The 21,758-nt window shown below is 34.7% G+C and overlaps 2 protein-coding genes across 6 annotated transcripts; both read right to left on the bottom strand.

Annotated features, from left to right (window-relative positions):
- Positions 1-6,511: 6,511 nt before the first annotated feature.
- Positions 6,512-18,419, bottom strand: LOC128238402 (glutamic acid-rich protein-like). 5 transcript variants are annotated; one of them, XM_052954303.1, is made up of 11 exons: positions 18,340-18,419; positions 16,537-16,663; positions 16,094-16,135; positions 15,560-15,664; positions 15,229-15,289; positions 14,444-14,715; positions 14,073-14,102; positions 11,758-12,270; positions 9,101-9,184; positions 7,856-8,049; positions 6,512-7,446 (listed from the first exon to the last, which is right to left on the bottom strand). In XM_052954303.1, exons 1-11 carry the CDS (start codon positions 18,387-18,389, stop codon positions 7,326-7,328), a joined length of 1,599 nt encoding a protein of 532 aa, XP_052810263.1. In that variant the 5' UTR covers positions 18,390-18,419; the 3' UTR covers positions 6,512-7,325. The 5 variants fall into 5 exon arrangements, with proteins under 5 accessions (XP_052810263.1, XP_052810264.1, XP_052810268.1 ...); XM_052954304.1 differs by having other exon boundaries at positions 7,862-8,049; XM_052954308.1 differs by lacking the exon at positions 11,758-12,270.
- Positions 18,420-18,738: 319 nt separating this feature from the next.
- Positions 18,739-19,740, bottom strand: LOC128237077 (uncharacterized). The gene is made up of 2 exons (XM_052952275.1): positions 19,377-19,740; positions 18,739-19,165 (listed from the first exon to the last, which is right to left on the bottom strand). The coding sequence occupies exons 1-2, from the start codon at positions 19,691-19,693 to the stop codon at positions 18,739-18,741; spliced, it is 744 nt and encodes a 247-aa protein (XP_052808235.1). The 5' UTR covers positions 19,694-19,740.
- Positions 19,741-21,758: the final 2,018 nt, after the last annotated feature.

Genomic DNA, 21,758 nt, shown 5'->3' with positions numbered 1-21,758 from the left:
CGGAGGTCAAAAAATTCATTCAACTTTACACGTAGTCGTAAAATGAACGATTTAAGAAGGAAGTCTCCGAGGGAGTTTTGGAAAATATTTAAAAACGGGAAAAAAGCAAATAATGGTGATACTATTTCTAATGAGGAATTTCAAACTTTCTTCAGTAATCTTATGTCAGGTGGTGATTTCAGAGGCGAGGAAGAATATAATGATTTTATTGGGGAATTTGATTCTGGTTTAGACCATAACTCTACTTTCGAGTCATTAGATGTGCCTATTTCAGATGATGAAATTTTGAAAGCTATCAAGAAGTTAGGTTCAAATAAGGCACCCTCTATTGACAACGTTTTATATGAGTATTTTAAGGTATCAGTACCACACATTATTAGACCAATGAATTCCTTTTTTAATCATATATTGAACACGAAATCGTTCCCTCGGTCATGGGCAACTGGTGTTGTTATTCCAATCTACAAAAAGGGAAACCAATCAGACCCTAACAATTACAGGGGGATAACTCTTACTAGCTGTTTTTCAAAAGTATTTACTATCGCATTAAATGAAAGGCTGAAATTGTGGGCTGAAGAAAATAGAATTTTCACAGATGCTCAGTTTGGTTTTAAAAATAAGTATAGTACGGTTGATCCTGTCTTTATTTTGCACTCGTTGATTCAAAAACAGTTTGAAAGAAAAAAGAAGCTGTTTTGCTGTTTTATTGACTATAAAAAAGCTTATGATTGCATTGATAGAAGTAGGCTTTGGTATAAGTTTATAAAATTGGGAATCGACGGTAAAATTTTGTCCATTGTTCGATCTATGTATAGCGAGGTGAAACTTTGTGTAAAACACCTGGGAACATTGTCAGATTTTTTCAACAGTAACCTTGGCTTATTTCAAGGGGAGATAACCTCTCCGATATTTTTCTCACTTTTCTTGAACGATATTGAAATGCATTTGCAAGAAAATATAAATGACGGCATTACTGTCGACCAAATTTCAATATATCTACTGTTATTTGCAGACGATGCTGTTATTGTTTCAGAGACAAAGGATGGTTTGCAGAACTCTTTAAATAGTTTATATTCATATTGTCGCAAATGGAACCTCACGGTTAACATTGATAAAACTAAGGTTATGGTGTTTAGGAAAGGTGGTAGGTTGGGCAATAATGATAAATGGTTGTATAATAATCAGGAAGTTGAAATTGTTGGTTCTTTTAATTATCTAGGTGTTGTTTTTACCAGTGGCGGTTCTTTTATTCAAGCTGCCAAAACACTTGCAGGAAAGGGGTTGCGATCACTGCACGCACTTATGGGGCTGGTTCGTAATATTACAGTTCCAATTAATATCATGTTTAATCTCTTTGACTCTTATGTGTTATCTGTTTTAAACTACGGCTCTGAAGTGTGGGGTTATATGAATGCGGAAGTCTCAGAGAGAGTACATAAGAAATTTTGTAAATGGGTGTTAAATGTTAAACAATCCACTAACACTTTGGCTTTGTATGGAGAGTTGGGTAGGTTCCCATTGTACATAGAACGTCATATTAGAATGGTGAAATACTTTTTAAAGCTCCACTCAGTAAAGCAAGAAAACTGTATTTTAAATGCTATATTACTTGATCAAATTTATAATGTAGATAACAACGTGTCAACCAAGAGCTGGGTGTCAAGAGTTCGTGACATCCTTCAATCATCTGGTCTTAATGAAGTATGGCTTTATCCTGGTTCTGTGAAAATTGAATGTTTTGTGCCTGTGCTTCGGAGTAGACTTCGAGATATTTATATTAGTAATTGGAGATCTGGGTTAGATCTATCCTCTGCTCTAGATGTATACCGTGAAATTAAAACTAGTTTTGAACAATCAGCGTATCTCAGTCTGGTAGGAAATACAAAATATAGAAATGTATTGGCTAAATTACGTCTTTCTTCGCATAAATTAAATATAGAGATAGGTCGACATAATAAAATTCCTAGACATGAAAGAAAATGTACATTGTGTATTTTAAATGATATTGAGGACGAATTCCATTTTGTTCTTAAATGCCCTGTGTATGCAGACCTTAGACGCCAGTATATTCCTAAGTACTTTTATACTCATATTAGTTTGATGAAATATATTTTATTGATGCAAAGTAGTAATAAAATACTCATTAGAAAATTAGCAATGTATTGTGATAAGGCGTTCAAACTTCGTGATTCGTTGATATAAAGTATGTGTCATGGATGTTTTCTATCTTAATTTTGATAGGGTAAAAACTCATATTGGGTTGGTGTATTGTCCTTATGTTTTGTTATTTCAGTACATGTTTGCATCATTTTCCTGGTCCTTACGATGTAATCAAATATACTTTCATTACCCATTATACGCAGTCATATGCGGCTATATACATAACCAATGCATGATTACTGTTTGATAAATCTTAAATAATGTCCGACAGTATGTAATATTCAATTAAAAATTATATCATATGATATTAATTCATTCTCACATGTATATCCCAGAAACAATCAAATCAAATGTATTTAGCGTATAATATGCTATGTGTTAAAATTGTTACATGCCATATATATATATATATATATATATATATATATATATATATATATATATATATATATATATGTATTTTTTGCTATTATGACGATAAGCTTGTAATGCTTAAGTCTAATAAATATTCTGTTCTGTTCTGTTCTGTTCATAAAAGTATTTGAAGATGAAACCCTTTTATTTAGAACCAAAGTTATTTATTTAAAGCTATCAATTAATATGAAAATAATGCAATGCATATATAAAGAAAACAAAAACATTTAAATGTCTAAATGTTTGACAAATTAACTTTATTTTATAAAACAACATCAATCATATAATTCTATATTGTTAAAATGAAAGGTCAAAATTGATTATAATTATTCTATAAAATAGTTTACATTAAAACATCTGATGAAACTAAACACATCATTCTAAGTTTCACTGTAAAGATAGCATTTATTATAGACTTAAGAAGCCTTATCTGGTCAGCCCCTTGTCTCCATTTAGTCTTTCCCTTGTCTTACCCTTGTCTTACCCTAGTGCACTACGAAGTGCACTACGAAGTGAACTGATAGTGAACACGATGTGCACTTACTGTCAAGTTTGGTCTTAACAGTACTGTATTTATCCTTCTTTGTAGGCGAACCACACGCTGTCCTGCACTCGTAATACTATTTCTCATTCTTCGTAGGCGAACCACACTCAGCCATACACTCGTAATACTATTTCCTCTTCTTTGTAGGCGAACCACACCCAGTCATGCACGCGTAATACTATTTCCACTTCTTCGTAGGCGAACCACATGCAGTCATGCACTCGTATACTATTTCCCCTTCTTCGTAGGCGAACAACACGCTGCCATGCACTCGTAATACTATTTATCCTTCTTTGTAGGCGAACCACACACTGTCCTGCACTCGTAATACTATTTCTCCTTCTTCGTAGTCGAACCACACGCAGTCATGCACTCGTAATACTATTTCTCCTTCTTTGTAGGCGAACCACACGCAGCCATGCACTCGTAATACTATTTCTCCTTCTTTGTAGGCGAACCACACGCAGTCATGCACTCGTAATACTATTTCTCCTTCTTCGCAGGCGAACCGCACACAGTCATGCACTCTTTGTACTATTTCTCCTTTGTAGGCGAACCACACACAGTCATGCACTCGTAATACTATTTCTCCTTCTTCGTAGGCGAACCGCACACAGTCATGCACTCGTAATGTTAGTATAATATACAGTACAAAGTGCATATTTAAAAAAATAATATTTTTCAATATTTTTTCACATATTCGGTATTATAATTTTTAGTGAGGAATTATAAGATTTTTTTTGATTTTTTTAAAAAAATGTTTGAGTTTGAAAATCCGGTGCCAGTGATAAAGGGTTACTTTCACTGTACAATTAAAACATGTTGAGTTCGGATTTGATGCCTTATTCACGGAGCCACGTTGAACAGAACTCTGTTGCCGCGTCGCTTTCGACTTCGATGTGAATTTTTATTTTATGTTACTGGTACCAAAAAGCCAATAATTGACTGCATAACCGCCGATTTATGATCATAGATGGGAGCGCGGTGATAATTTACGCTGTAAGTGTTATCTGCACGTATGAAGAATCGATGTGGCCAATGGGTTGATAATACAAGGGTCTTGATTCTTCTGGTTGCTTTTTGTAAGGTGCAGGCTCGGCAATTTATTTTCCTTTGCTGTAATATCGTAATAGTTTACCTGTCAGCTTGCTAGTGTCGAACGTTGCGTTTGACTGGTGAAGGGGGTTAACTGTGGCGTTTGGCTGGTAAATGGGGTTAATTGTGGCGTTTGGATGGTAAAGGGGTTGATTGTGGCGTTTGGCTAGTAAAGGTGGTTAACTGTGGTGTTTGGCTGGTAAAGGGTTAATTGTGGCGTTTGGCTGGTAAAGGGGGTTAATTGTGGCGTTTGGCTGGTAAAGGGGGTTAACTGTGGCGTTTGGTTGGTAAAGGGGTTAATTGAGGCGTTTGGCTGGTAAAGGGGGTTAATTGTGGCGCATGGCTGGTAAAGGGGGTTAATTGGTACAAAAGGTCATGCGGAGTTTTAATATTTGTGTATGGTAGATAATCTCTACTCCCTGTGTATGATCAATGGCGAGAGCATGGATGTCTTGTTTGTTCTGTTTGGAATAGGGAGGATCGTTATAACTACATGTACTGTACACTGTATGTCTGTAAATATGTTTTCTATTTTCCACAAAAAGTTTTCGATTCTGGAGAATATCATATCTGAGATACTGCTACAGATAGTTTGAACCATATTTGCTTGTTTCAGATGTGCACGTTGTAGGAGTAGACCTCAGTAGTACTGTTTGTTGAATTAAACAGGGCAGTTTTAAGTATTCAATTCCATTATAAAAGGTTTTCGTTGTGTATACTCCTGGCTGCTATCCGTTTGGCATATGCTTTTAGTTTGGTAAGTTCATTATTTCCACCAAGTTTCTTTTCTTTCAGAGCGAGTTCTCTTGGCGTTTCTTTTTGTTCTCTGAACTCTGTTTCTTGAATTTCTGGCAGGTGACATGACAACGTCTTTTCTGAAGTATTGCTAGCACCTGCTGCTGTATGAGTATAATTATGCGGCCGGTATGACCCTTGCTCTCGAGGCTGGACATTTAGTACTTGTTTTGATAATAGAATGAGCAAGCTACTGGAAATGGTATTGTTCGTACATTATTTTATTATTAGTGACTGTTGCTTATATTGTCATTATGAGGAGCATGTTAGTCGCGCAATTAAAGCTGTCTTGCACGACACGAGATCAATGGCAGTTAAGTTAATCACATGTAACTAGTTTTCACCGACATTTACAATGCAAACTATCGAAATACAATGTAGTAAAATTAAGTTTGTTAAATTAAAACTTGGAACATTACCTCACATAATCGCATCCCCTTCGAACCGAAATGTGATGAAATACATATAGGCATATTTATTTCAAATAATTAGGTCATACAATTTAGGGGTTGCGCATCCCCTGGGTATGCTTATGTAGAGTTTTATATAGTTAAGCCACTGATATGTCTCGATGCCATCGGGGCTTGGTTGTAAACGAGGTCAAGTCTTTATGCACTATTAGTTCGGCTTAGTTAAGCGTTTTTTTCAAGGGTTTTGACCAAAGCTGACCAGTCTAAACTACGCTTTCATTTCGGGTTGGTTGCGAATGCCACGGAGCGTTTAAATATTTGTTCAGTCGAGTCCATACGCTGTAGAAACATGTATTTGTGTATTGATGACAACCATTTCCAATGGCTTGAATAGAAAATGTCATAAAATTGATGCGAACTCCTGTTTTAAAATGCATTCCATATAAAAGAAGAGATATGTTCAGGGCTTTTTTCTGGAAACTAAGACACTTTCACATTTGCCAGGTTTTGCCTATCTTTTATCATTGGCAGTATTAGGCATGTTGCGAACCACTACCTGTAAGGGTACGTGTACGTGGACATAAATCTTGTTATGCATTTCATCATCCAGGTATGTGTTACATGTACATGTACAACTACACGTATACGTGGTATTTCACAACCTCACTTTAAATACCACTAAAACTTGCATGGTTCTAGGCCAGAGTGTTCTTCAGTAAGTGTGCAGTCAATGTTTTCAGAAGAATCTTTGACCTACTGGATCCCAAAAGAACAGTGACCATCTACAGGTAAAGTTAAAGCTTTCATTGAATTTGTATTGTTTTTAGTCAAACTTGTCTAATAGTGAATGGTATTGTGCTGACACTGACCTTGACCTTGACCTTGATATACTGACCCAATAACAAGAGGAGTCATCTACAGTTAAACAGGCAGACCAACTTATACAAACCTATACAACCTCTTCAACACAAACAAACGATATTTTTGATAAATTATATTTTGTAAATAATTTGCACATAAATATAAATTCCATGTATATATTTCACATTTCTATGTTACGATCACAAACAAAATTATTGATAATTATAAACAATCGAGACATTAATAATATCAAGGCACTACGAATACACGGGAACAAACCAGTACAGTTTCCAAACATAATTGTATAAAATCAGCATTGTAAATGCATAAAAAACAAAGTATAAAAGTAACAAAAACATATTGCATGTCTATGGTCACATTTTGTCACGATAATTTAATTTGCTAAAAAATTGGATATAATTAAATGTACATGAAAAATAACAGAAAATAATGAAATACTTCAGTTTTATGGAATACATGTACTGTTGACAAAACAAACATGAAGTAGGCTACAGGGAAGTGAAAATAATAAAGTATATGTGTAAGGTACCATAACAACATCATGTAAGAACAATATATGCGCTTTAAATGACAATATCATACCCTTATATTTTCGAAATTTTACTTTATTATCAAAATATTTTACCCTCATTATACTAAAATATTATTTTTTCAAAACTATTAATTGATATATAGATGGCAATTGTATGGCTTACATTGATAAAAAATGTTCCATTAACAACAATACAAGCACTTTATGGATAAATCTGATCATCTGTCTATCTCTTAGAACTGGAATTCCACATGCAAAACATGCATTTCATTACCTTTCTCAACCAAGCATGTTCACCTGCATCGACGCTCTGACGTAAGCTACCATTAGAGGTCATTTTTCTTTATTCCAAAACAAAATAGTTTCCACTTTAATATACTCAACTTTACGATATTCATAAATACAACAAATTTCAGACACCTGCATGCTCCGTCGCCTACCATCTAAGTACCCTACATCTGTGTGAGCGTTGTTGGTCAAGCTAGGACAGGCTTCACCAGTACTGGGAGCGGCCATATTGATCCTGTGGGTAGTGATACTGGTCCCAGTGCTGTTGCTGGTGTGTGGGGCGCCCTGTCTGGTACCCGCTCATACCAGGCATATGACCATATTGGCTGAAATATAGGGGAAAAAGGGATGTTGTCTGAAGTAAGAAATTAAGACTTTCATTATTGTATATATAAAGCGATACATAAAATTTCCCACACTCAATGCCATGGGCCATGACAATGATGAAGACGACTCAATTTAAGGCTATGACATGAGAAAGAAGCTTATTATAGACAACACAATATACATGTATAACAACTTGATAGTTATGTTTAATTCAACGTAAAGACACCACTAAAAGTAACAAATCTTCATGAACAATGACACAACATGACATATACAAAGCTTTGAGAGTGGTTAGGGGAGGTGATTTTCATCATAGACTTACAATACACTGTTGTTACAAGACTAATACAAGGTGACTGTTAGTACAAATGTAAACAAAGGTATGCCACGTGCATATTCAGCAAATACCTGTACCCATATTGATGTTGCATGTTCATGTTTTCCAGCGAGGCATGACGGGATGAGCCGCCAAGGTATGTGGTGTCATATGAGTACTCGTACGCACGTGAATGGTCCCGGAGTTGACCGCCCTTGGGCTTCTTTCCACCCTTCTCCTTCTTCGGTAGACTGTCTGTCTTCTTTGAGCTTGATGTGCTACCCTTCTGTAGAGGAATAGTGCAATGAAAACTACAGGCACAAGCCATTCAGCCAAAAACCCACTACAGTCTTGTTAAAAAGCACAATAAGGGCAAAAGACAAAAATATATAATTTTGTTTACACAGATCATGACTCTAAATTACCTGGTAATCTATGATAGCTAGATCTATGGCTGAATGTGATAAATACCCCCATTACACCACCTTCTAATAAGAAGTATCACCGGGACTCTGGGAGTGATTTATGCTCATTAAATGTTAGTTTGAAGCCATAAATTAAGTTTATGGTTCTATACAAATAAGGACTATAACATCAGGTAAATAAGGCATATTTATTTTAGTTTTTAAAAGCAATGCAAAATTTTGAGTTCACAAAACATTAATATGTTTCTTTAGTACAGTTTAAGTCAATACCTCAAAACATAAATAGTTATGGAAGGAAGTAAAAAAATAGTATTACAAGGGCAGCCACACACTGTAATATCTGCACTCAGAGTTGCAGTGCATGTGCACTGCGCTTCTCTGCAATGAGATGTAGCTGTATATAAAGTTTAAAGTCAATATCTCAAAGACTTTCCAAGTTATGCTTTGGGCAAAACATAAGTATGAAAATGAGCAAAGGGCAATAACTAAAAAATACTGTTATGGTTGCTGTTCACTGAACTTCTCTTCTGTATATGAATTTTGAAGTCAAGAGCTAAAACAATTTCAAATTATGCTATGGACAAAAATAAGTGTAAAAACTAACAAAGGGTAATAACTCAAAATGCACGGCAGCAACAATTATTGCTCCAATGCCATGCACTCTTCAATGTAATCTATCTGTATACAAAGTTTGAGGTAAATACCCGTTAAAAATTAAAATAGTGCAATAACTGTATTCTGAGTCATGGTTCTTGTACACTGCACTTCTCCTCAATGAGGCCTGTTTGTATATGAAGTTTGAATTCAATACCTCTGGACAGAGACAACTTAATTTTTTTTTACTTGATACCAAGAACTGAATCCTCCATATAGAAGGAATTAGGTGAATAAGAAGTTGAGAACAGACTTTACCTTATTCTTTCCTTGATGTTGGTCATATTTCTGTGGAAGCGCTGTTGCTATAGAAGATATGTTTTGCCCTGAACCACTCTGACCCTGAAAATAGTCATGATATTATAGATGATAAAACACTAGTAAAAATTGTATAATTTTTTTTAATAATAGAGTTAGAAATGAAAACAGTTTTATGCTTTAAACTGCAATTATAACCCTGACAAGCTATGCCATAAAACACTACCATTGTCTTACACTGTTAAAATCATACAAATCCTACAATAAGACAAAATTAGTGTTATGACGAAATAGATATGTTAAATACTTGATATACCATATATGTTTTTAAGATAGAAAATACTGCTATATTTTAACAATTTCAAGTAACTGTTTCTCATTTAATACATTATACAAAGATAAAAGTCAAAATCAAAGACCCAACACTTCAAACAAATGCTGAGCATTAATGAAAATAAACTAGAAAAGTGTTTTACAAAAAAAAGCACTACTCTAAAGAAGTGTTGATAGACGGAGACTACATATTAAATAAAGATTCAGTAAACACAAAGAACACAAATTCCAGAACATCTATACAACACACAGCAGTCAAACCTACCGTTACCCTACGTGGCGAGGCATATGGCAAGTAAACTGTTGTCATTCTGTTACGGTGTTCTACCACCCTAGCCTGAATAGCGAGATATACCGTAAATAGTTGCAGAGAGAGACAAAAGCTATAGGGAAAAGATGTTAGGAGTACCAGAGCATATCAGAAAATAACCATGTTTGCAATGAAAGGGTGTGTGAAGTCTACTGCCAATTGCATGTATGACCTTTTTTTTAAATTAATTAATAACTCAAATACCAGCATTAAGTTATTGAATGAATCTTAGCAAAGACACAATTTGAAAATTAAAACTCATACTTTAAAGATTCATTCTACCATGGGATGCTAATATAAATATCATGACACCTATTAAAAAGGCAAACACCTTCAAACTGATAATCTTCACTGCTTTTCTGATACTGTGCATCTGGTATAACTACATCTCTATATTCTGCCACCGGTTACATAAATGAATGCAAAGGCAGTATGAAGTAAACCATTTGGGTTCCTACTTATATCTTTATAATAAATATAAGTACCGACAAGTTTCATTTAAATTTCACTTCATTTATATGGCACCCAAATAGCTATGAAAGCATTTCTAGTTATATATATATATATATATATATATATAAGCATTGACTATATTGTACATGCATACCAGGGCTGTTTGTAAAGTTCATAGACAGGCTTTATAATATTTATATTAAGTTGATCTGATATTTTAAATAGTCACCTGTTTTGAATCATTTTAGATTCAGATAATGCAGAAAAGAACATAGAGTATTTTAGTAAACATTATGCTAAGGCAACTAAAAGTATGGAGCACGGAGCACTTTTTGGTTGTAAAATACTTAAAACAAAGTTTACACGCTACAAACGTCATACAAAAAAACATAACACAACATCAATTTGATATCTTATAACACAAATATCCCTTTATGCATTGTACAAAATTTAAATGTGTTCATAATGGCTACAAGAATTTTAAGGGATGGAGAAGCTCATTGGCGAAAGCAGCAACCTTGAAAACCTTCAAATTGACGTTTGGCAAGGAGCAAAAATTCTTGTTATCTAATGTTTTGCTGCTTTTTCTGAACATAAACCATATTACACCTGATCGTTTAGGCTGTGGTACCACAAATCAAAATCAGGTATCGTCAGATCTACTTTTTCACTTGAAATGTTAAAAGAAAAAAACGTGCTGCGGTAACAACATCGGTCGAATGTTGTTTAAAATAGTGTGAGTTATTTTACCACTTGTGGCAACATTAATGTGAATTTGAAAGCAAGCCAAAAGATCTTAAATAAATCTTGATGAGGAACGGAGGGGAATAAATAAAAATAGATAATTACGCAGAAAATGAAAATGTGTTGACTTAAAGACCCTGCCATATTTTACCTGTTTCAAAAGGTCAGAACTTTCTCTGCCAATATTGGGTTTCATCTAATTAACTTCACACTGGCAATAAATTGCGAGATGAAAGCAATGTTCATATATCCTAGTTAATATAATTTAATCAGTTACTGTTATGAAACTAAATAAATGTATTAAAAATTCATCAATTTACATTACCTATTCTTAGGTAAAGATGAAGGCAGATTACTGTTTTGAAATAAATTGCTGCTTTTTTTATTTGATGATGCCATGACAGGGTAAAGTACTCCCTGCCGAGTGGCTGGTTGTTAAAAACATAGAAAGGCTTCCAATCTGTATTTTTAAATGAAATTTTCAATACTCCCTCACAATAAATTGTGCAATATATTTTGAATAATATAATTTGAATATGTTCTATTGTTTACATTAATAGTTGATTGAATGAATTTGCTCCTGTCCACAAACTTTTAGAACAACCCTCGTATAATATCATATACCATTTATCTTGTATACAATTCCTTTACAACAGATGTGGTTCACATCCAACACAAATAATTCATGTTTCATTCATGTACCATAAATACTCATCATACATCATATAACTAATTCCATAAAACAAGTTATGGTACAGACTGATTAAATGGGTATATAGGTCCACATCTATGACAGGCACACATCAACAATAAATACCTCATAATCATCGTCTGATCTGCTAGACCTACTAAGGCTAGGATGAGGTTTGTTTGTGGCACTGTTTGGATCCTCCCGTCCGGAACCAATATGTGTAACATACCGCTGTTTGTTACGTTCTTGACGTTCACGCTCCTTATGCTCTCGTTCATAACGTTCCCTTTCTTTACGTTCTTTTTCTCTTCTCTCTTTTTCGCGTTTTTCAAAATCTTTCCTTTGCTTCTCCTCTTCTTTTCTCACCTTTTCAATCTTCTGTTGGCGTTCTTTTTCCCTTTCCTTTTCACGTACCTGTTCACCTTTTTTCTCCTTACTCGCATTACTACCACTTTCCCGGGACGAGGCTGACAGTTGACTCGAAGGTTGTAAGATAAGATATTCGCCAGATCCTGGTGTCTGCAGTACGTTCTTATCCTTGCCTAGATCTATCGATTCATATCTGTGACTCGAAGCTTGAGATTGACGGATGTGGTCATAATTGTGGCTTGCCTGTGACTTTCTAGCTGCGTTCTCTTCCTAAAAAAGCATTTGGCCAAATAGTGATGCTATAATTTTCTTACAAATTAACCAAAAATCTACCTTATTGTTCCTCAGTAACTAAGATAATTTATATAGCTTATTAACTGTTTCATTATTTCAGTCCATTGTGCCCAGGATATATAAATCAAATTCAAGTCAGCACTAAAGAAATCCTATTTACAATTCTGTGCATCTGGATGCCCTGTGACTCCATACAATTTTTGTATCACTTGTAAGCGTTCTTAATGTGAGACGAAAAATATGAAAATTTTGCCAAAATAATATATTAAACAAGTGGCTGATTGTCTGGAACTTTGTTGAAGTTAACAACATTGCTAACATCATCATTGCTTACTTTAAAACTGTATATCTCTGGAAGTTCACAGGTACACTTACACTCTACAGTGCTCCTAACAAAGTTTGGGACAATGTTTTATCTCACTCATCACTTCTTATTGGGAGCATAGGAGCACATCAAAGAATATTTCACCTCTTTAAGTTAACAATGATATTGTTAATCATGTTGTTTACTTTAAAAAAGTTTTATTTATTAAGAACAAAAAAAAATAAAAAAAATACTGGAATTTATCCATTCATCAGTCATTTATTTGATATAGTAATCAGTAAGCAACACCCCTTCAAGGATTATCAAAATGATGGGGTCACAAGGAATAACACATATAATTAAGGCCCAATGGTACATGAAAATGAAAATCTTGTTTGAACATCCGAATACCTAAAGGTATTCTTGACATTAATATACAATGTAGTTCATTATAAATGTATCCTTTTTAACCAAATCAACCAGTGCAATGAAAAGGCAACAATAACCACCATTTCCAGTTCAAAGCTAATATATGGTGCACAGCCATTAAATAATATAATGAAAAGGATGTGAGCGTGTTTTCCTAAGATAATGAGAAAAAATGAAATGCAACATTTACACCGAGATCCAACTATCGCATGCAAAATGTGGTCAAGCATGTTGCTGGGTTACCCAAGAATGTCTATTTCTCTTTCTATGGTCTTTCCTTTCATAAAACTAGAAGAGGAACATAACAATTGGTTAAATTAATGAAGTTTCATCTACACAGTTCAAAGTCAAACAGAAGTAGGAAAGTTTTGAATATATGGGTATATAGAGGATAATTGTTTGTTTCAGTGTGAGATAGCAATATATTTCACTGAGTGAGCACCAAAAGTTATATTTCATGGGTGGCTTTACCACGAGTAAATTATTGACTTTTGGTCTTCATAGGTGAAATTTAAACAGTTTTTCTTGTTATTTAAAGCTCATAATTCAACAAAATCAATAACGAAATGATTTTTAATTCCAAAATCAATTTAAATTTTAGCCAAATGACATTATCCAGAAATTACCTCATTGAATTTCTCCCAAGCATTGTATGCATTACCGGTAATTTTCATTTTTTTGCAGTGAAACACGCCAAAATTAGCGAAACACTGTGAAGTTATATTTCGATAAACTCCCTGTTTCAAACGGTTGGTCTGTCAGGGTATACTTCACCATTAACGTTCATCCAAATAAACCATCAAAAAGGGTGAAATATAATTACATGTTGTACTAGAACTGAGAAATGTATGTCTACAGTATAGAAGAAATTTGAAAACTCAAGTATAAAGACTGTCGAATAACAGCTGGAGAACCTAAACTTCAGCACGGACGTATAAACCATGGTTTATAGATCTGTGACTTCAGAAACTGTCACCAGAAGAAGAAGTGAATATTCAAGTATTTATACACAACAATTCACAAAGAGTTGTGTAACATATTTTACCAGAAACCATTTAACGAATTTTCTTTGTTCCTGAATAATTAAAATAATGGTGCATGTACATTAAATTGCTTAAATATAAGTTAGATTGCAAATTAGTTTTATACAAAATATACTGACTTAAAGATATTTGTAATATTTGTTTCGCAAAAAAACTATTACTACAATGATTCCTTCATAAACTTTTATAAATATTTTATACTGATTATAAGTTATTCATATAAACTATTAAAACAAGATAAAATGGAAACAAACAAAAAACAAGATGACTGTTTCTGTTGGATTTACACTATTACAGGTACAAACTAGCTGGGCATTATTTACAACTAGCAACTAGCAAAATTTACAATCTAGACCAGAAGAGAAGAACGTACCTCAGGTGTCCTTGAGCCCGTCTGCTCAGGCTGGCGTCTCTCGGGCTTCGGAAGTATGGATGATATACCAGCAGTGCCACTCATCACTTCGGACTCACGCAGGATGTTGGAAATCTTAACATCGTCAAGGTCGACTGCCCGAGCCCCTGGGGCGCCCTTGTCAAGCTTGTTGTTGGTGATCACGTTATTGTCACACAGGTTTGCAGTTCCACCCTTCTTTGTCTTCGTCAGTTCTTTCATCTGACGGTCAGCTTCCAGGAATGGATTAGTTGCTGAAAAAATGTGTTCCATTCATGTTCATCACTCATCACGTAATTGTGTTACTTTAATACCACTGAATATTTGAGCTCAATTAAGGGGACAGTAAGCTGTTTGGAACCACTTGAGAATGTTTCCAGAGTAAAACCAGTACTTGTGTTTTTTTTGAGAGGGTATAAAGAAGAATGTCTGAGTGGTTGGGTGATGAGAAGAGTACCTCTTGTGGGTATTAAACCCACAAACTCCTGGGTGAGAAGCAGACAGCTATACCACTATACCACTCTGACCTGTTGAAATGAATGTTGCTTGCTGACATTTGTAGGCTGTAGTACAGTCAAAATTGATGGAACTAATCAATCATTATTTGTCAAGTGGTTAGTGTTATTTTAGTCTTATTAGGGTGAATGAAAGAATGAATTGGTAGAATAGGTAAACATGCAGCAATACATTCCATTTAATGGTGAATTTGTTTTGGACGCTCAGAGCTATAACCCATGAACTTCATTTCAAGGAATGTAGCTACTCACTTGCTTTTTCCAACTCATTTGAGTTTGACGTGGATTTACTATCCCCTATACCGGTGAAACCCTACAAACAAAATGACAATATCTTAGTATGCTCATTATACAGGTTTAGGAATAATAGCCTTTATACCTCAGCAATAATTTATAACTGCAAAAAAGCATCACTTGATTTAGCGCATAATGATAACTGTTAATCTGTGCACATATTATATTATCAGTTACAAACTTATTTAATCTAGGACATTAAAAAAGTCATAAGTAGACAGAGTGAAATTCTTGGCAATCTGTTGAATTTTACTTCAACAATGCTGATGATCGTCAACACTTTGCTTACTGTTGGCTCCCCAGTGGAGTGTTGGTTGGACTGTTTGTTGTATGATTGTTCGAATGTCGCGAGACTCTTCTTCCTCTTGCTTCGCTGCTTGAGACCATCTTTTAACTGAAGTCAAACTGACTGTTTAAGACATACACCATCCACAGCATGCAATCTATAGTACATTAACTATAGAACAGATTGTTTAAAATGAGATACCTCATTCTGTATGTATAATACATTGCATAACTACAATGTACATAAATATAATAAATATAATATACATGTATGTATAATGACTTTATCTGTATAATCTGTCATCTGTAGGATGGTACTTATCATCATATATTGTTTTAAATTCGCAAAAAGCAAGAATACAATGCTTTGCTGGGTCAACATATTTAATTATAGGGAATAATTATCTCATGTTGACTACTATCTTTCAAAATAAGTTCAGGATAGGATATTTTACTAATAAGAATGAACACCAACACATAAAGATATGTATTTGAACAGAAAAATTCCTACCCCTTTGATATGAGAAAGAATACTTACTTGTTTATTTAATACACAATGGAATATAAATATCAGCAATCCCTGAAATTAGAAAGAGAAATTATCAAACTATTTAACAATATGGATTCTTCAGGTAAGATTTATTTGACATTACAATGAAAAACAAGTAATAAATTCTCTTTAGAGCTTTTATAACGACAAACATATGTGCAGTTTAAAATCCGTCATTCCTGAATGATGACCATTAGCAGCAAGAAGGAGTTGTTATTAGTCCCAGCCATTAGTAAATATAATCCACAAAGCTCCAAGTGGGGATAGACCTCGTCACCCTCGTCACCCTCTAGTCCAGAGTACCATATGCTAGCCACTAATGCATCACCATCGATAAAAGGCCAACAAATCTTGATACTATATCGATGTATATTCTAAAAAACCTAAAAGGAATAGACAAACTATACAAGTATGATGATTCATAAGCTTACCTGAAGTGAATTACATATTGCAAATATATACTGGAAGGCGACCATGTTTTCATTCACAGAGAACACACCGAAAACCCAGGTTAGACCCATGATGGGCACTAGAACACATACACTCCGGATACCTAGCCTGGAATACACAGGGAATCATAGTTATCATAATGAACACATACACTCCGGATACCTAGCCTGGAATATACTGGGAATCACAGGTATCATATTGAACACATGCACTCCGGATACCTAGCCTGGAATATACTGGGAATCAGAGTTATCATATTGAACACATGCACTCCAGATACCTAGCCTGAAATATACAGGGAATCACAGTTATCATATTGAACACATGCACTCCGGATACCTAGCCTGGAATATACTGGGAATCACAGTTATCATATTGAACACATGCACTCCAGATACCTAGCCTGGAATATACTGGGAATCACAGGTATCATATTGAACACATGCACTCCGGATATCTAGCCTGGAATATACAGGGAATCACAGTTATCATATTGAACACATACACTCCAGATACCTAGCCTGGAATATACTGGGAATCACAGGTATCATATTGAACACATGCACTCCGGATACCTAGCCTGGAATATACAGGGAATCACAGTTATCATATTGAACACATACACTCCAGATACCTAGCCTGGAATATACTGGGAATCACAGTTATCATATTGAACACATGCACTCCAGATACCTAGCCTGGAATATACTGGGAATCACAGGTATCATATTGAACACATGCACTCCGGATATCTAGCCTGGAATATACTGGGAATCAGAGTTATCATATTGAACACATGCACTCCAGATACCTAGCCTGGAATATACTGGGAATCACAGTTATCATATTGAACACATGCACTCCGGATACCTGGCCTAGAATACACAGGGAATCATAGTTATCATATTGAACACATACACTCCAGATACCTAGCCTGGAATATACAGGGAATGACAGTTATCATATTGAACACATGCACTCCAGATACCTAGCCTGGAATATACTGGGAATCACAGTTATCATATTGACCACATACACTCCAGATACCTAGCTTGGAATATACAGGGAATGACAGTTATCATATTGAACACATACACTCCAGATACCTAGCCTGTAATATACAGGGAATGACAGTTATCATATTGAACACACACACACACACTCCAGATACCTAGCTTGGAATATACAGGGAATGACAGTTATCATATTGAACATACACACACACTCCAGATACCTAGCTTGGAATATACAGGGATCATAGGTATCATATTGAACACATACATTCCCAATACCTAGCCTGAAATATAATGGTGTTTGATTAATGGCAACGGCTTTTTGCACTCCGACAACAAGGCTATAACAGTATCTCAACTTTTAATCTCTGAAAAACTGACAGTTCTAAATGGACACCCTAACAGATTTTATGTTACAATTATTTGTTCAAGCATTGTTCAAATTGCATAATTTCACTTATTTTTATGAACAAACACCAAACATCATCTGGCAGAATATTAACTCATTTGATCTTAATTTTATTAATCCAAACCTTAAGTTTTTCAATATTCAGTAGCATTGCTTACACTTTCAGCAAAATAGAGCATTTTCTGTGAAATATTTGTTACCAATACTGCTGTTTTAAGAACTTTTAATGATATAAAATAAATCAAGCATTTTGTTCAAATTTTGAATGTCTGAGCCAGTGACCTCATAAAACGTAAGCTAGTCCCTTTAAAATGACTGCAATGCTAAGAAGTAGAATCCTGATGGTTTCATTAAATTCTTACCATGCTTTTTCTTTATCTGACTTTGTCATCATTGCTGACGATGTAAACATCTTCCTGATCACAGCTATCACAATAATAAAGTTTATCTGAAATAAAGACAGACCATGCATGAAATTTGACAATCTGCTCTATTATAATTCCTAATTAATGATAACTTCTTAATTTGAATCATATGTAGAAAATAATATAAACAATAACGACAATCAAAAAATAGAACCAGCATGTCATACATAATCATAAAACAACACTTGTACATATATATATATATATATATATATATATATATATATATATATATATATATATATATATATATATATATATATATATATATATATATATATATATATATATATTCAATTATTTAAATTCTTAGTGATAATTGTTCAATCTTAAAGTCTATTTTTGTGTGATTAGCAAATCTGCACCGGATTCGTGAACAAAAACGGAGTTTGGGTTGTTTGGATTGTTCACAACATGAGCGCACTTCAGGGCATACAGCTTGTTGGCTTCGTCCACAGCAAACCCACCAAGCGTTCCTTGTCTTAAATCTGATCTGGCTTGTTGGTCAGGCCATGGAGAATGAATTGTTTTTCCATGCTCGTGTTGGACAAGAACGAAAGACTGTAGCTCCTTTGTGACGATCTTTACAGTGTACGAGTGTACATAATTGTGTTCTTTTATCAAGGACCTGATTTCCCTTTCAATGGCATTGTAATACGATCGATCCTCAGTCATTGGTTCTCCACCGCTTTCGAGTGCCTGGCTTCGTACATAGACGGCAAACTCGTCATACATCGTGCCAACAGCATAAACATTTGATAGTCTGAAATAAAGTAAAATGTAAATCTCAAAGCATTCAGACTGAAAAGAAACACTTTATGTAATTGGTTCATTTTTTGGAATTAAAAATTAAAATTCATTAATTTAAAACATTGTGAATAATACCCATTTATAAGTACATGTAGTATTTTATCAAACATTTTTCATTGAAATGATGGAAAAGAGCATTATTTTAACAACTTATGTAAGCATACTTTAGGAGAGCCTTTCTCAACTCCTGTGATACGTCAGGGGCTTTGGATGCTAGATGAAAGTTTTCGTCCGCCTGTTGAAGATAACCCTCGACCTCGTACGCCATTTTACGCACAATCTCAACATAACGTAACGCAGACTCCAAGCTTTTTTCAACATCAAACACTAGTTTCGAAATGTCTGCCACTACTTTGTCAACCAACCAATCATACCGAATTTCTTTCTCTTTGAAAGTTCTCTTGCTTCCCTTCTTTAGAAGTGTCCGATGCATTAAAGGTTTACCTTTTGCCTGGAGAACCTGATCTGCAGCCTTCATCATGAAACTCTTGGTATTTTCGGACACACTTTCCTTGAAGCGCTTCTCAAACTCTGCTTCCTCTAGCAGGTAGTTGAATATTCGAATCCCCAACTGGCAACTGGTAAGTAGTTGAATATTCGAATCCCCAACTACCAACTACCTTCCAACTTTACCGTCATTAATTGCTGAGATCATTTATTCGGTTAAACTTGAAACAACAACATTTATTATAATAATTTGGCAATATATCTACAATTAAGTTATACGGGAGGTGTTTTATTGATATGGAGTTAGCTTTAATTCAATTGAAGAGCTATTCAATAAGGTTGATCTTACAATATCTTCCATCGAATTGTAGAGAACTCCTACTGATTTGGAATTTTCTCTAACACCATTGATTTTATCCATACCATGATCATAGTGGAGCACAGGCTCTTAAATGAAATTGATGAGGTCTATAATTAATCTATGAGCTCTTACAATATTTGAGTTTATAAAGTTGGCGTTCCATAGGGTTTGATACTAAAGTTTCTTTTCTGCATTCATAACAAACAATCTATAGATAGTTATAAAAGCACCGGACACAGGGATTATCTAAACAAACCTGCATTCAGAAACATATATTTGTGTTACATATTTCATTGCATATATCTTCGATGAATACCATTTTAAACTCCGTCCATCCAACCCTCCCTTCGTAATTTGAACCCGGGGGTACTGAGTTTTCCGCACTAGCAGATATACACATCGGGCTGATGTAGGCGGCTCACGTTGCCGATATAGAGCCGATGTTGTATTAAATTAATAAAGATTAGGTGTTCAAGCATGGCAGTTCGCTATGATTCAACTATCGACAAAGGAAACTCAATTATATTTTTACATTTCTTGAAGAGCATGCTAAAGTATAGTTGTTACTACTATATCTATCCGACCAGGGTCGATCGATCGTGCCAATATCATACATGTATACTACTTTTCAATGGCCATTTTCTCTTCCACTGTTGTCTGTCGCATGATTAACTGCAATCAAATCCCTGTGAAAAGTTGTCATTGTTCCGTGTGAATCGTTTTTGTTATATATTTAAGTTGTTATACGCATTCGTCTCTAGTTTAGCTGTCCATTGCCGAACGGTGTGTATGTTTTATTCTAGTAAGTAACTATTACACACTATTTCAAAATTCCAGAAACCAATATTTCGTATATGTAACCGGGGAACAGGATTGGTTCCAAGTGTAACACATATCACATTTAAAATGTTTTTACACTAATCTATGTTGTTTTAACATTGTATGATCAATTTTAATATGAAATAATATTTATGTAACTGTGCATTAAATACTGGGTGTTAAAAATACGCTGATTAAAGTATGACGATGAAACACCAGTCATCTGAAAGTTGAAATTTTAAGTTGTTTCAATGTTCGTTTTAACTTTGAAATCACAACGTACGCACATCATATATAATATGAAATAATAAAAATAACACTATCACATACATACGGTGATAATTCGGCTATGTAGCGGCTTAAAGGCGGCTAGCCGATATTGAGCCGCCATAAAACGGTTTAGCATCCACCTTAAAATCCGATGCAGGGCCGATATAGCTTGTAAAATCGGCTTGATGTCGGCCCGATGTTTGGTTGATAGCTTCGTTCATGTTCATGTCTCTGCCAGCGGAGTCGCCAGAATGATTCTGTTTAATCGCGTAAAAAGGATTCCAACAAAAACGAAGGCAAAACTTCTTATCAGTCATTAATTTGTTTACATGATTCAATGGGTTGCCCACAATCTGCGATGGTATGACCATGCATTGATTCACTGACATAGTTAAAAAAGAGAGAAAAAAGAAAAATCGTGGAATTGATAACTTCCACCTGATTAGGCAAAGTAGATGGAGTGGAAATCAAACGTTGGTGAAATATTCCAATCGAAACATGAAAGAAAGCCGAAGAGTGATGGACTTATATGAACGTTGGATATGGGATATGATTTTGTTTGCAATTGTTTGAAATAAAAGAATACTTTATATAGTTGGCATTTACACTAGTAACCCCATGTTTTAAACTATTAAAATATCTTATCGAG

This window comes from Mya arenaria, chromosome 6 (assembly GCF_026914265.1).
Source record: "Mya arenaria isolate MELC-2E11 chromosome 6, ASM2691426v1".
Taxonomy (NCBI): domain Eukaryota; kingdom Metazoa; phylum Mollusca; class Bivalvia; order Myida; family Myidae; genus Mya; species Mya arenaria.
Note: the sequence above shows the minus strand (reverse complement) of the source record. Positions and strands in the feature narration are given on the sequence as shown.